This window comes from Puntigrus tetrazona, chromosome 4 (genome assembly GCF_018831695.1).
Source record: "Puntigrus tetrazona isolate hp1 chromosome 4, ASM1883169v1, whole genome shotgun sequence".
Lineage (NCBI taxonomy): Eukaryota > Metazoa > Chordata > Actinopteri > Cypriniformes > Cyprinidae > Puntigrus > Puntigrus tetrazona.
In genome coordinates this window covers 19,978,209-19,990,300 of record NC_056702.1, presented here as the reverse complement: position 1 = coordinate 19,990,300, position 12,092 = coordinate 19,978,209, and the positions used below count along the sequence as shown (strand labels likewise).

The window sequence follows — 12,092 nt, the reverse complement described above, 5'->3', positions numbered from 1 at the left end:
TTATGTCTTTATGTTAGAAAAAGAAACGTAAATCAAATGAATATATTTCACACTCTCAGGGCTCTAAGAGGCAACAAAATATTTTTTGAGCTTTCATCAGATGTCCTTCAGCTTCATGCAATTGGCATAAATTTGCAAATATGCATTTAAAAAAACTAAAAGTAATTATATGAATGTTGTGGATATTAGCTTGTGAATGAGACTTTTATTTTGGTCTTGTGGTGTGACGCCATAAAGGCGCGCCGCGCGTCTGCGTCTGTTTCTGATTCGCCCGAAGAAAGGTCTGCGGCGTTTAAGTTTGTAAATCAACGCCAAGTCTTTTGTCAGCGGGAGGGTTTTCAGAAGTTGCTGTAATACTTGAGTTAAATTCAAATATAACGTTATTTTCGCGAGTAAAGCGCGTCCTCGTATTAATAACAGAAAAGGTGCGTTTCATTTCGTGAATAAGTTAAACGCCGATTATTCGTAAAACGTTATTAAAAAGACAACGATAAACAGTCGTGTTAAATACTTTTAATAATCTTAAGAACATTAAGTGAACTCGATCAGGCATATTATAAACTAAAATGGGCTTTTAAAATTACACAAGGAATTAATGTTGAATAAATGTTCTTCTAAACTAATCATATTTGGACAATTTAAAATATAATATTAATAAATTATTAATACAAAGGTTTAATATTGCGTACATATTTTTATAGATTTAACTATTCATTTAAAATCATTCCCTTTTCATGATACACGTTTACTGTGTCTTTAAATAGTACAATTAAGTACATAATTTATTACATAATGCTACAGTATTTTGACCACTGAACTAGGCAGCTGATTTGCTTTTATTATTATTATTATTATTATTATTATTATTATTATTATTATTATTATTTTTGTTATTCTCTTCTCAAACAGGACAAAGTTTCCAAACACCTAGAAAAACTGCCGAAGCGACCGACGTCCATGTGACGCAATAATAAAGATGCCGTTTATTAAAAAGGAGAGTGAAGACGTGAAGGTCGAAGAAACGTCCAACCGTGAAGATACAGAGGAGCGCGCGAAGACGGCGTTCTTCAAAGAGGAATGCGAAAACGTGAAGATAGAAGATGCATTCAGAGTCAAACAAGAAGATGAGGAGCAAATAGGTTGGTTTTCATCCTCAGATCTGAACTCCTTCATTTAAAAGTCCAGCTCTGTAGAAATAAATGGTATTTGTGAAGAACGTTGCATGAGCCTCGTAATTAAACCTTTCGGGCGTACATTTGTACATTTTCACTAGAAACTAGGAGACTGGAAAAGCAAAGCATTTGCATCGTTTTTCCTGATTTATTATTACTTGTAATGCCTCTTTCTTTAGTGTAGTGGATGTAGGATAGGGGTCTTCAATCCTGATTCTGATGGACCACTGTCTTACGGTTAGCTCTAACCCCAATTAAAGCTATTGAATGTCTTTGGGGAGCTTCAAACACTTCTTGAAGATTTGTTGAGGCGACTGTTTGGATAACCTGGTGTAGAACCTATTACACATGGATTACACATCTACCTGTTTTGATGTTGATTGCTTTGAGCCATTAAACCGGGGTTAACTTTTTTGGTTTGTTGTTCCACCTCAGACCTAATGGCACCTAAAGAGGAGAGGGACGTGTTGAATGAAATTGAGGAGAACGATCAGAACGGGAATCTTCATGATTTCATCAGTGGAGAAAAATCACTTCGTTCCTTACAGTCCGAAAAGACTGCCACGCGAAAAAGAGCCCAAAAGAAAGGTGCTGGGAATTATTTCACTTGCTTTCAGTGTGGAAAGGCTTTCAATCAGCAAGGAAAGCTTAACAGGCACATGAAAATTCACAACAGCTCTCCTCAGTCTGGAACGAGTTCCAATCGAAATGGAAACCTTGACGTCCAAAGCCCTTTTACCTGTAAACAGTGTGGAAACACTTTCACGTACAAAGGAAGCCTTACCAAGCACATGAGAGTTCACACTGGAGAAAAGCCTTACACCTGCAAACAGTGTGGAAAGGGGTTCAGTTTTCACGGAAACCTGAAAGTCCACATGAGAGTTCACACCGGAGAGAAGCCCTTCATCTGCCAGTGGTGTGGAAAGAGTTTCAGTCAGCACGTGAATCTGGAATCTCACATGAGAATCCACACCGGAGAGAAGCCTTTCGGCTGCAAACAGTGCGGAAAGAGTTTCAGTCAAAATGGAAACCTCATTCACCATCTGAGAATCCACACCGGAGAGAGACCTTTCACCTGCAAACAGTGCGGAAAAGGTTTCAGTCAACTCGGAACCCTCAATTACCATAAGAGAGTCCACTCTAGAAAGAAACCCCTCGCCTGTCTCAATGCCCACAGGCGAGTACACGCTACGGAGAAACTTTTTACCTGCCAACTGTGTGGAAACAATTTTACTCATAAAGGAAGTCTCAACAGGCACATGAAAATCCACATTAAGGAGAAGCCTTGCGCGTGCTCTCGGTGTGGAAAGAGTTTCGGTCAAAAACGATACCTTGACGTTCACATGAGAATTCACACTAAAGAGAAGTTTCTGCTGAAAAGGTAACCTTGGGCACCTCATGGAGATGTTACGTGTTTTACATACAAGAACATCCAAGGAGTCTTCCCGGGAAAGCCTGTCATGTACCATCACTGTAGAGTAACACTCTCGCAAATTGTCACATAATGGGGATAGAAAAGGACTCTTTTCTAATTTACAGACAAACATTTCTAAAAAGGAACGCTCGTATCTTGAGGTCGGTGTTGTTCTTGTATGTTGTATACTGTCAGACACGCGTTACGATAGAACCACTAGTTAACGTAACCTCACCTGTATCGTGTTTGGTGTCTATGAATTCTGTCAATGATCTAAATGCAAGAAAATAAACTTTCTTTAAAGTTTTATGAGACCTCTTCATCGTCACACACGGTGCTCCAGATTTTTCTCCTTGGTAAGAGACTCTGGACATCTCATATTTGTCTCCTTTAGGAAAAAAAATAAACAACATCACACACCGTGCTTCGATTACTTACCTTAGCTACAGACGCCGGACCTCTCAAGATGAAAATGCTCTCATTAATTACTGACCCTCATGTCATTTCAAACTCGCATAGACTCGTCGCTCCTCAGAACACAAATTAAGATATTTTATGCCATGTGAAATGTTGAGGGAAAAGCGGGTTTCACTTTCAATTCACGGCTGATGAAATTATGGTGGCTATCTGATACTACTGGTTAAAGGTGTCGTCTTATTTCTCTGAAACTTGAATTCTTGAAGGGTCATCCTGAGACAGAAATGTAGTCAATGTTTTATTATTTTGCAGACACACCCACACATACACACCTGAGTTCTGAGAAAGAGAAACTTAAGTGTAGCTGTGCGGGAAACAGAAGTCATCATGGAAAGAGAAACTCTCTCTGGATGATTTATAAACACGTACCCACAATACTGCATCAGCAGCAATACAGAGGACCGAGAAAAAGGTATGAACTAGACTCCTAGAAAATAATGCTGACACTTTGTTCATATTTGAGTAACATGTAATATCATTTTGTGGGGCTCTAGTTAATGTCATGCAAAATGTAACAATTATTGTAATGTAATTATAATGTAACAAACTAAATGCATGTGAACGTCTGAAAGAAAGTGTACATTTATGAGCTATGACTGGTCACTATCAATTCTGTTCACTGTTATTGTTTAATCACCCATCAATTTTATCGTAATAGTGATGTGACATTTAATTAATAGAGAAAGCATGCTTAGCGTTAAATAACTAGTTCTGAATTCAAAAAATACCCATTTAACTGCGTATCATTGTTTGAAATTAATCTTGAGAAAACATAACAGAATGTATCATATACATGACAGTTGTTGTTTGGCTATCCAGATGTCCAAACAAGTCCACTATGATTAGTCAGTTTTCTTCATCGCTATCAATGTTGGAGTTTTAACGTCTCATGATACTGAAGCTTGCGGCATGAAGCAGGTCTTCTGCATCATGATAATTAATGTACAACAGTTGTAAGTAATCTTTCATCTTTAGAGTTTGATCTCGCAGCCATTGGTTAACAGTCTAGATAAGTTATATTTTCAACATTTTCTGGCTTTGCTTTAGATGGTTGATGATGATGGTTTAATGGCTCAGAGATGATCGGTGTCTCCAGTTTAGCCATTTTGTGGTTAGATTTAGCTACTCCCTTGTCTCTATTGTGTCTTAATAGTGCCTAGCAGCAAATACAGGATGTTCCTTATCTAGTTTCTAAGGCAAACCAGTATGACGTTTGGTGATAGTTTTATCTACTGTCCATCAAAGAATTTTTAGCAGTTCCTAAAAGCTATTTTAAACTGGAGAAGGAAAGAATGTAACCAGGCTGTTTTGGGTCACCTTTGAATTCCACAGTATTTTATTTACCTGCTATGGAAGTCAATGGTGACCCAAACCAAACCTTATATGTACTTACATTTAGTTCACACGTTGGTGCTTTGATACAGCAAAGTAACTTTTAGGTAGTGGAATAGTTAGTAGAATGGAACTTCATTTTCTTTTGACATAATAACACTGTTCATGTCCTCTGATTTCCACAGTTCTATTCAGCAACATGGATCCCAGAACCAGAAACAACTTCCTGCAGTGTAAGTCGCTATGAAAGCTAAAGCATACCCTGAGTTAGAATCACAGCAAAGCCCATTTTTCAGAATAGATAAGGCTTATCTTATTACGCCATAGTAACCCACTGGCCAATGGTGTTCAAGTAAGCCAGATGTGAGCAGTGCTTGCAAAATAAGCGTGAATGTGTGCGGGATAATTCTGAGCTACAGACAAAAAAAGTGAAAAAATGCTAAATTTGGCCAAATTGTTCGGAAAATTTTGTTAATCAAAGGAACAGTTCACCCAAAAATTAAAATGACGGCATATTGTACTCACCCCCAAGCCTTCCTAGGTGTATATAACTTTCTTCTTTCAGACAAAAGTTTTTTATTACTATTTATCATGTCTTTTCCAAGCTTGGTAATGCTCGTGGATAGGGGCCATTATTTTGAAGCTCCATAATTCGAATACATTCATCATAAAAACCAAACTATACACCTTCAGGGGATTGCCATGCCTTCTGAAGCAGATTTCTGGGTGTTTGTAACAGAAATATTTCTAGTTTTCAAATTATAATGTAAATAACTGACTTAGCGATAGCACCGGCTTCTTCCGACTTTGACGTACGACGTACACTCTTAACCTGAATTAGTTGACTTTACTAGAAATCTGCGAGGAAACCCGTCGCACTAAACAAGGTTAGTTTTTCCACAGGCTAAAACCAAAATGGTTAAGCTCTATAAACAAAAATGTTGGTGGGTTCAGTTTCGGATTTAGTAGTCTGTACTAAAAATCATTAGTTCGCATGAGTTTTTTTTGTGGGTACAAAAATCTTATTACCTACATTTTAGGTATTGATAAATGATAAATTTACGTAATACCTTATAATTAAGAGATTAAACTAGTTAAGAAATAAACAATAAGGTAGCACAATTTATTCATCAATGTATGAACTTGTCATACAAAAGACAAGTGACATTTTTTACATTCATGCAAATTGCTTACAGTAACCTGAACATGTTGAAGTATTCAACAATATGCCATATCATTCTGACTGACTAGTCGTGACTGGGTAAGCATTAAAACTTGAGTTAAGTCTCTAAAACTTAAAGATGACCAAGATTAATTGCTAGTCCTGTCAAAATTAAATTGCTAGCTGATTTTTAAAAATTTGTAACTTGGTCTTTAAGTCGGTGTGGCCCAACATGAGAAGTACTTGTTGGATGAACTGGATGGGGTTGGATTGAGATGCAGAGAAGATAGAAACACAGCACCTTCATGCTCGACAAGGAGGATTCCAAGATCAAGGTGGTGGAAGCAGTGATCATCAGTCCTAACAACAGAACACTTTCAAGACATTGTAATGTGACCAGACAAAGTAATGTACAAATTGGTTATGACTGCTTCATCAACTCTTAATTTTTTACCCCCAAACTGTTTAAGTTTAGTGTTTAAGTTTTGTAAAAGACAGAATAAATAAAATTATGCAGTAATGGTCCAAGATACCGTTTGAGAAAATAAGTTGCTTACAAAGCATGTTTCGAAAAAGTCTGTGGGGTTGTCATCAAGAACAATTGGGAGCCCTCTAAGCACCAGTGACCTAATATCAGCTGGCTCTTGAGTCTGTTGGGTAGTAAAATAAAAGACACTGTTAGAATAATCAAATAAATGTACAATGGACCAACCTTGGTTTGTTGTAAAAGCTGTGTCAACATTTGCCTGACATTCCCTCTCTTAGATCGAAAGACCTCAATTAGATGAAGGCTGAGTTGATCAGTGCTTTCATAAAATTCCTGCTTGAGTTTTTTTCCCACAATCCTGTTGAACTCCATGAACACCTGCAAAATATTATGTGGCCACACAGTTGAGCATTATGGTCTTTCAAGTGAATCGACAAGTGGACCTTAAGTGCATTATTGCAGTTAAATGTGCACAAACAAGCAACAGGAACAGTTCTGTAGGCAAGGAACAGTTCTGCTGTAGCTTCCATGTTTTAACCTACAATGTTTTAATAGGTAACCCTGCCTATCGGCACATTAAAACTTTGTTACCTCTTTAGAGTTTAACAGAAAGATATCTACAGGTAATACTCTTTATAAACGTACCACATTGCTTTCAACATTACCCGTTAGTGCGTCACCTCATCTCTTTAAGGAAGCAGCTGCTCACTCTGCTTCAATAAGCTCCTCCCATCTCTCTTCAAAAATGTAAAATACAAAGTGATGTCTACTTAACTTGATCAGCCCAGTCAATTATTCATCTGAATAGTGCAAACAACTAATATTTTTTAGCACTACTCAAAATCTTAAGTTTAGACAAAATCCGCGTTAAGAGTAACAATTCGAGTCATGGGTCAGCCAAGAAGCCAGAACTCTGCATTCTAGCGGAGTCCGTTATTTACATTTATAATTTGAAAACTAGAAATATATATTTGTTACAAAAACCCATCGTTGAGATGTGAAAACCCCCGAAAGGCATATAGGTTAGTTTTATAGGTTAGCATATGCGGTTTACAGAGCTTCAAAATAATGGCCGCTCTCCCCGAGTATTACTAAGTTTGGATTTTTTACATTTGTTTTAAAACTCTGACCATGTTCGTTTGAAAGAAGGAAGTCATATACACCTACAATGGCTTGGGCATGAGTAAAATAGGCCGTAATTTTTATTTTTGGGTGAAATATTCCTTTAAACCCTCATCTAGCAATCCCAGTGCTCCATATAGTAATTTATTTATTGGTAAGCCCCGTTAGTTACTGTTCTTTACTTAAACAAACAAAGTTACGACCATCGCCTAATCATTATGTGTTCTATCTCCATCAGATTCCAGTCCTCTCACCCTGGACCTGAACACAGTGAACAAACACCTCTGTCTGTCTGACAGGAACCGAGAGATTTTTGGTACTCTCACAGAGCAGCCGTATACTGATCATCCAGACAGATTTGATGGATATAATCTTCAGGTGTTGTGTCGAGAGAGTGTGTGCGGACGCAGTTACTGGGAGATTGAGTGGAGCGGGATGTTTGGTGTGGACATATCGGTGTCGTATAAGAGCATCGGCAGGAAGACAGGTGGCGACGAGTGCCTGTTTGGACGTAATGATCAGTCCTGGAGTTTGTTATGCTCTCCTGACAGATGCTCATTTGTTCATAATAACAAACGGACTGAACTGCCTGTAGCGTCCAGCCGTAAAGTAGGAGTGTACGTGGATGAGAGCGCAGGAACTCTGTCCTTCTACAGCATCTCGGACACAATGAGACTCATCCACACAGTCCAGACAACATTCACTCAGAGCCTCTATCCTGGGTTTTATGCATTTGTTGGATCATCAGTGAAACTGTCTTGATGAATCGTTTTAGCCATTTCTATGTAATTTCTTTGCACATGCTCTCTTTTGCACCGGAAGCTCCTGACAGCTCAACGTATCACAATGAAGATTTAAATCGGGATCACAGAACACTTTCATGCGGTAATGCCTCAACCTCCTCGCACTTAACCGAATCACTGAAGGACACCTGGTCCCATGCCTGAACCAACAAATCAGACCGTTCAGCTAATCCTTCCTTATCATAGTCTTGCTTGGTAAAAAGAATAACAACAATCATTAATTTAAATAAAATAAAAGTCCAACATAAAACGTAATAAGCATAAACGTAATTCATCTCTGAAGTCTTTAAGTGAGTGGTAGCGCTAAAAGTTACATGTTAATGAACTCGAACAACTTTTGCTATTTAACTGTTCAGAGTGTGTGTGTGTGTGGGTGGATCCTGAAAATGAATAATTAAAAACCCAATAACTACCAGTAGGTGGTAGCCTAAGACCACAAAGCTTTAGCAGGCTATTCGTGTTGATGGTTTGTATTTGGTCGGTGATACGTTAGATCTTGATGGTTGAGATCAGTAGGTGGTAGGCTAGATGTTTGAGGGGTTGATGTGGGTGGAGGGATGGATGTAGATGGTGTGGTTCGCAAAAATTCTTAAACGAAAGAATGTATGGCATGAAACTGACGCTTATTGGTTTACACCTTTTTCATCACAGATTGCAATATGCTTTGTTTCTGGTGAGGTGTGTTTGAATGAGCAATGTGTAGCTTCACGGAGTGGCAAGGACAGTACACGATAAAAAAACAAATAAATGTAAAAAATCTTAAAAAATCTTAAAAAAAAAAACTAAATGCAGCAGGGGCGCCAGAAAATGGCTTGAAACAAAAAACAAACAAAAAAACTAATTTCTTGTTCCATAATTACAGGTTATTACTGTAAGTATAATTTTAATATACATAAAATCTTTTTTACTTTTGACAACAATTTTCAGAATACATTAATACACCTTTGAAATAAAACGATTGTCTTTTATAGAATGATTAAAAAAAAAGCTTAGGTACAGATAATTACTGTTGTTATTATAAAAAAAACAGTAAATCTAAGTGTCGATACAAATTATGATATTGTTTGTATACATTAACTGTAAAATTACTTTACTGTAAACTTTATTCTAGGCTTCATTTTCACTGATAATAAACTCAACTCAACTTTGTTATAAATCAGCACCATGCCACATGTGGAACCAAAGTGCTGTACAATAAAAACAATAAAAGGTAAAAGTAACATAAAATGACAAGATCAGGACATAAGAATAAATGCAAGCGGCATAAGACATTGCTAGGCATTATAAGCATTATCCCGAGCGCTAGTTAAATAAGTTTTAATAAAAAATCAAACCCCAGTAACTTAAGAGTAATTTATTCATATAATGTAGAAGCCACCACAGTAATATATATATATATATATATATCATATATTAGGACTATATTATAGTCATGTGCATCTTGTCAGTAAAGCCAGTTCTGTGAAAAACTCCATCACATCTCTGGCTGTACGAATTTATGCGGATAAGCGCCCTGGCCAGTGCATGTGATGTGCATAACTATCATTGACTGCGCATACGGCATGTCATCGGTAAGTACTTCACCAGACCCTACATTCCTGGGTGCTTATCTTAAACATCTTCACCCTGAAACAACACTCTTATTAGCCAATCAGAATCGAACAATCATTTTACAGTTTTTTTGAAGTTTATGCTTATACATCAGCGTCATTCATCATTAAATCTAGGCATTAGTCAAGATGTAACTCCAGGCCAGCAGAGGGAGCTCTCACCAGAGTTCTCTCCATCTGCTACCTTTTCCTGTTTGGTAGCTTTATCTTCATGGCTAACCATGCGCTCTGTGTGTGTTACCCGGATTCCTGCATACGGCGTTCTTTCTATTTATCATATTTGTTGTCTATGTATGATTGTACCTGTTTTACTGGATTCACAGTTTTGGGTTGTTTGCCTCACCTGCCTTACACAAGACTACATTTTTCAATTAAAATGTTGTTCAAAGGTCAACAAAATGTGTATTGGAGGCCTTAAAGAAAACCCCAGCTTCCTCTACTGTGAAGATAGTTTAAATTTGAGTCTTCTGTGGTTTCATTTGAGGCACTTGACTTAATTTAAATGTAAGTTTTTTTTCTCCAGTGATACTTCCCCATATAGTTACTCTCAATCTTTTGCAGTACCATTGGGCTAGCACCCTGATTTTGAAAACTCCACAAAAGAAATCTGTACAACTCCAGGGGTTAATACTTGTTTTCTAAAGCAGTGGTTCCCAACCATGTTCCTGGAGGCTCCACAACACTGCACATATTGTACCTCTCCTTTGTCTGTCACCCATTTTTGGTCTTGGGCTGCATCTAAAATTGCCCCCTATACCTTCAAATGAAGTGCTGTTTGAGGCAGCCATTTTCAGAAATGCCGTCCAGAAGCCAGATGTACTCATTCAATCCCACAATACTTTTAGCAAAACGAGTGTACAACAAATTTAGACGCACTCAATGGCTAGAGAAACTAGCGCTGAATGAATTCCCGTGTTTTGCTGAATCATCCATGCATTCATTGCAAAGCGATTTTTGGATACAGCCAGCAGGTCTCTACTGAGCTGATGATCTGAATCGGGTGTTTTTGATTGAAGAGGCCTCCAAGAACGTGATCAGGAGCCATTGTCTTAAAAGCAAAATGGTACCTTAGTGAGAGAAAAATTATGATATTTATCAAAATGATAGATTTTATTTCTTTGTCTATAATGATAGATAAAGAAAATAAGATCAGTATTTCATGATTCAGACACAAGAACGAAAGAACCAATGAGATTCAAAGTAATCAAAGTGGAGCTTATGTTCTTCAGTAATGTCATTCAAACACTTTACAAAGCTCGGAAGAGCCAGGATATTATTAAATATAACTTGTGTTCAGTCGAAGAGAAAGTCATACACATCTAGGATGGCTTACTGGAGTAAATTTTGGGGTACTTTTAAGTCTATTTGAAGACTTATGTTAATTGGCGAAAAGCATTCGAACAGTGAAATGTTTGTTTTACAGGAACCCAAAGGTCCTACGGCAACCATCATATTCAACCCCTCCAGGTGTCATCATTATAATGAAAAGTTTAAAATTAATAAATAGCTGTCTGCAGTCTACAATCTTTTCAGTGTTCAATAGCTTTAGCTGCCATTAAACACTAAAAAAATCACGCTTAGACTTAGATGTAGCCATGAAAACATTTAATCTAACCATCGATTAGTTCATATCACATCAAACTTTCCAGATTATTATTATAGTTTATTTTTAATGTTAAAAATTAGCATTGTGTGATATATAATGTGTATTGCATTTAAATTTCTGTACAGTCTAATCTCTAATCGTCACATCATTAAAATTTGTATTAAAAGAGGAATTCTTTTAACTAAAAAGCAAACTATAGCTAAATTGGTTTTCTTTAAACCATCTTCTGGCAACAAAATAATGTCCATATGTCAGTAGTTATATAACCATGCGTTCAATAAGGCTATCTTCGCGGCAAAAACCAAGTCACGATAATAGAAGAGTTGCGCAAACACAAAATAAAAGGTGAGCAATATTTAAGTCGTTCAAAGTTTTTAAATTGCATTATAAAAATTCTAAAATATTTACTCATTATAATTTTACCAAACAAACCTCTGGTCATGTGTATCCTTTGACAATTTTAAGAATAAGTTCAACTATTTTCAATCCATTTTGTATTGTTACAATGTTGGTAACATATGTTGGTGACGTATTTCTCCTAAGGGAACCCAGTTAATTCTAAAAAATAGTAATTAGGCTAATTTACTAAACAAATGAACTATTTCCAATAATCAGCAAAACCTTTACAGACCTCTCACATACACATTAAAATCTGATTAATCATGAAGTTTCATACACAATATCTCAATAGAGTTAGCCGAAGCCTAGCCAAAGACTACAGAAATACAAACACCTATACCGTATGAATGGGAGAAAGTTCCCCCATTCATTTAGACAGGATTTGGTCTGATTTGAGCTAGTTAGCACTAGTGAACACAACTCCTGCATAGAAAGGACTTCACTTTGGCCTTCCTGGAAGATGCTAAGATGCTAACAGACTTTTGAAGATACTAAGCAAGTATCACGT

The 12,092-nt window shown here is 37.0% G+C and overlaps 1 protein-coding gene across 3 annotated transcripts; it reads left to right on the top strand.

Annotated features, from left to right (window-relative positions):
• The first annotated feature begins 212 nt into the window (after nucleotides 1-212).
• On the top strand, nucleotides 213-9,122 carry LOC122343058 (gastrula zinc finger protein XlCGF8.2DB-like). 3 transcript variants are annotated; one of them, XM_043237364.1, is made up of 6 exons: nucleotides 213-281; nucleotides 910-1,139; nucleotides 1,608-2,553; nucleotides 3,316-3,475; nucleotides 4,581-4,628; nucleotides 7,405-9,122. In XM_043237364.1, the coding sequence occupies exons 2-4, from the start codon at nucleotides 977-979 to the stop codon at nucleotides 3,344-3,346; spliced, it is 1,140 nt and encodes a 379-aa protein (XP_043093299.1). In that variant the 5' UTR covers nucleotides 213-281; nucleotides 910-976; the 3' UTR covers nucleotides 3,347-3,475; nucleotides 4,581-4,628; nucleotides 7,405-9,122. The 3 variants fall into 3 exon arrangements, with proteins under 3 accessions (XP_043093299.1, XP_043093298.1, XP_043093300.1); XM_043237363.1 differs by lacking the exon at nucleotides 213-281 and adding an exon at nucleotides 294-425; XM_043237365.1 differs by lacking the exon at nucleotides 213-281 and adding an exon at nucleotides 294-425 and having other exon boundaries at nucleotides 1,608-3,232.
• The last annotated feature ends 2,970 nt before the right edge of the window (nucleotides 9,123-12,092 follow it).

Coding starts and splice junctions, on each gene's coding strand:
- LOC122343058 (XM_043237364.1), top strand. CDS start 977: ATGCCGTTTATTAAAAAGGAGAGTGAAGACGTGAAGGTCGAAGAAACG. Junction 1,140..1,607: donor AGAAGATGAGGAGCAAATAG/GTTGGTTTTCAT, acceptor GTTCCACCTCAG/ACCTAATGGCACCTAAAGAG. Junction 2,554..3,315: donor GAGAAGTTTCTGCTGAAAAG/GTAACCTTGGGC, acceptor ATTATTTTGCAG/ACACACCCACACATACACAC.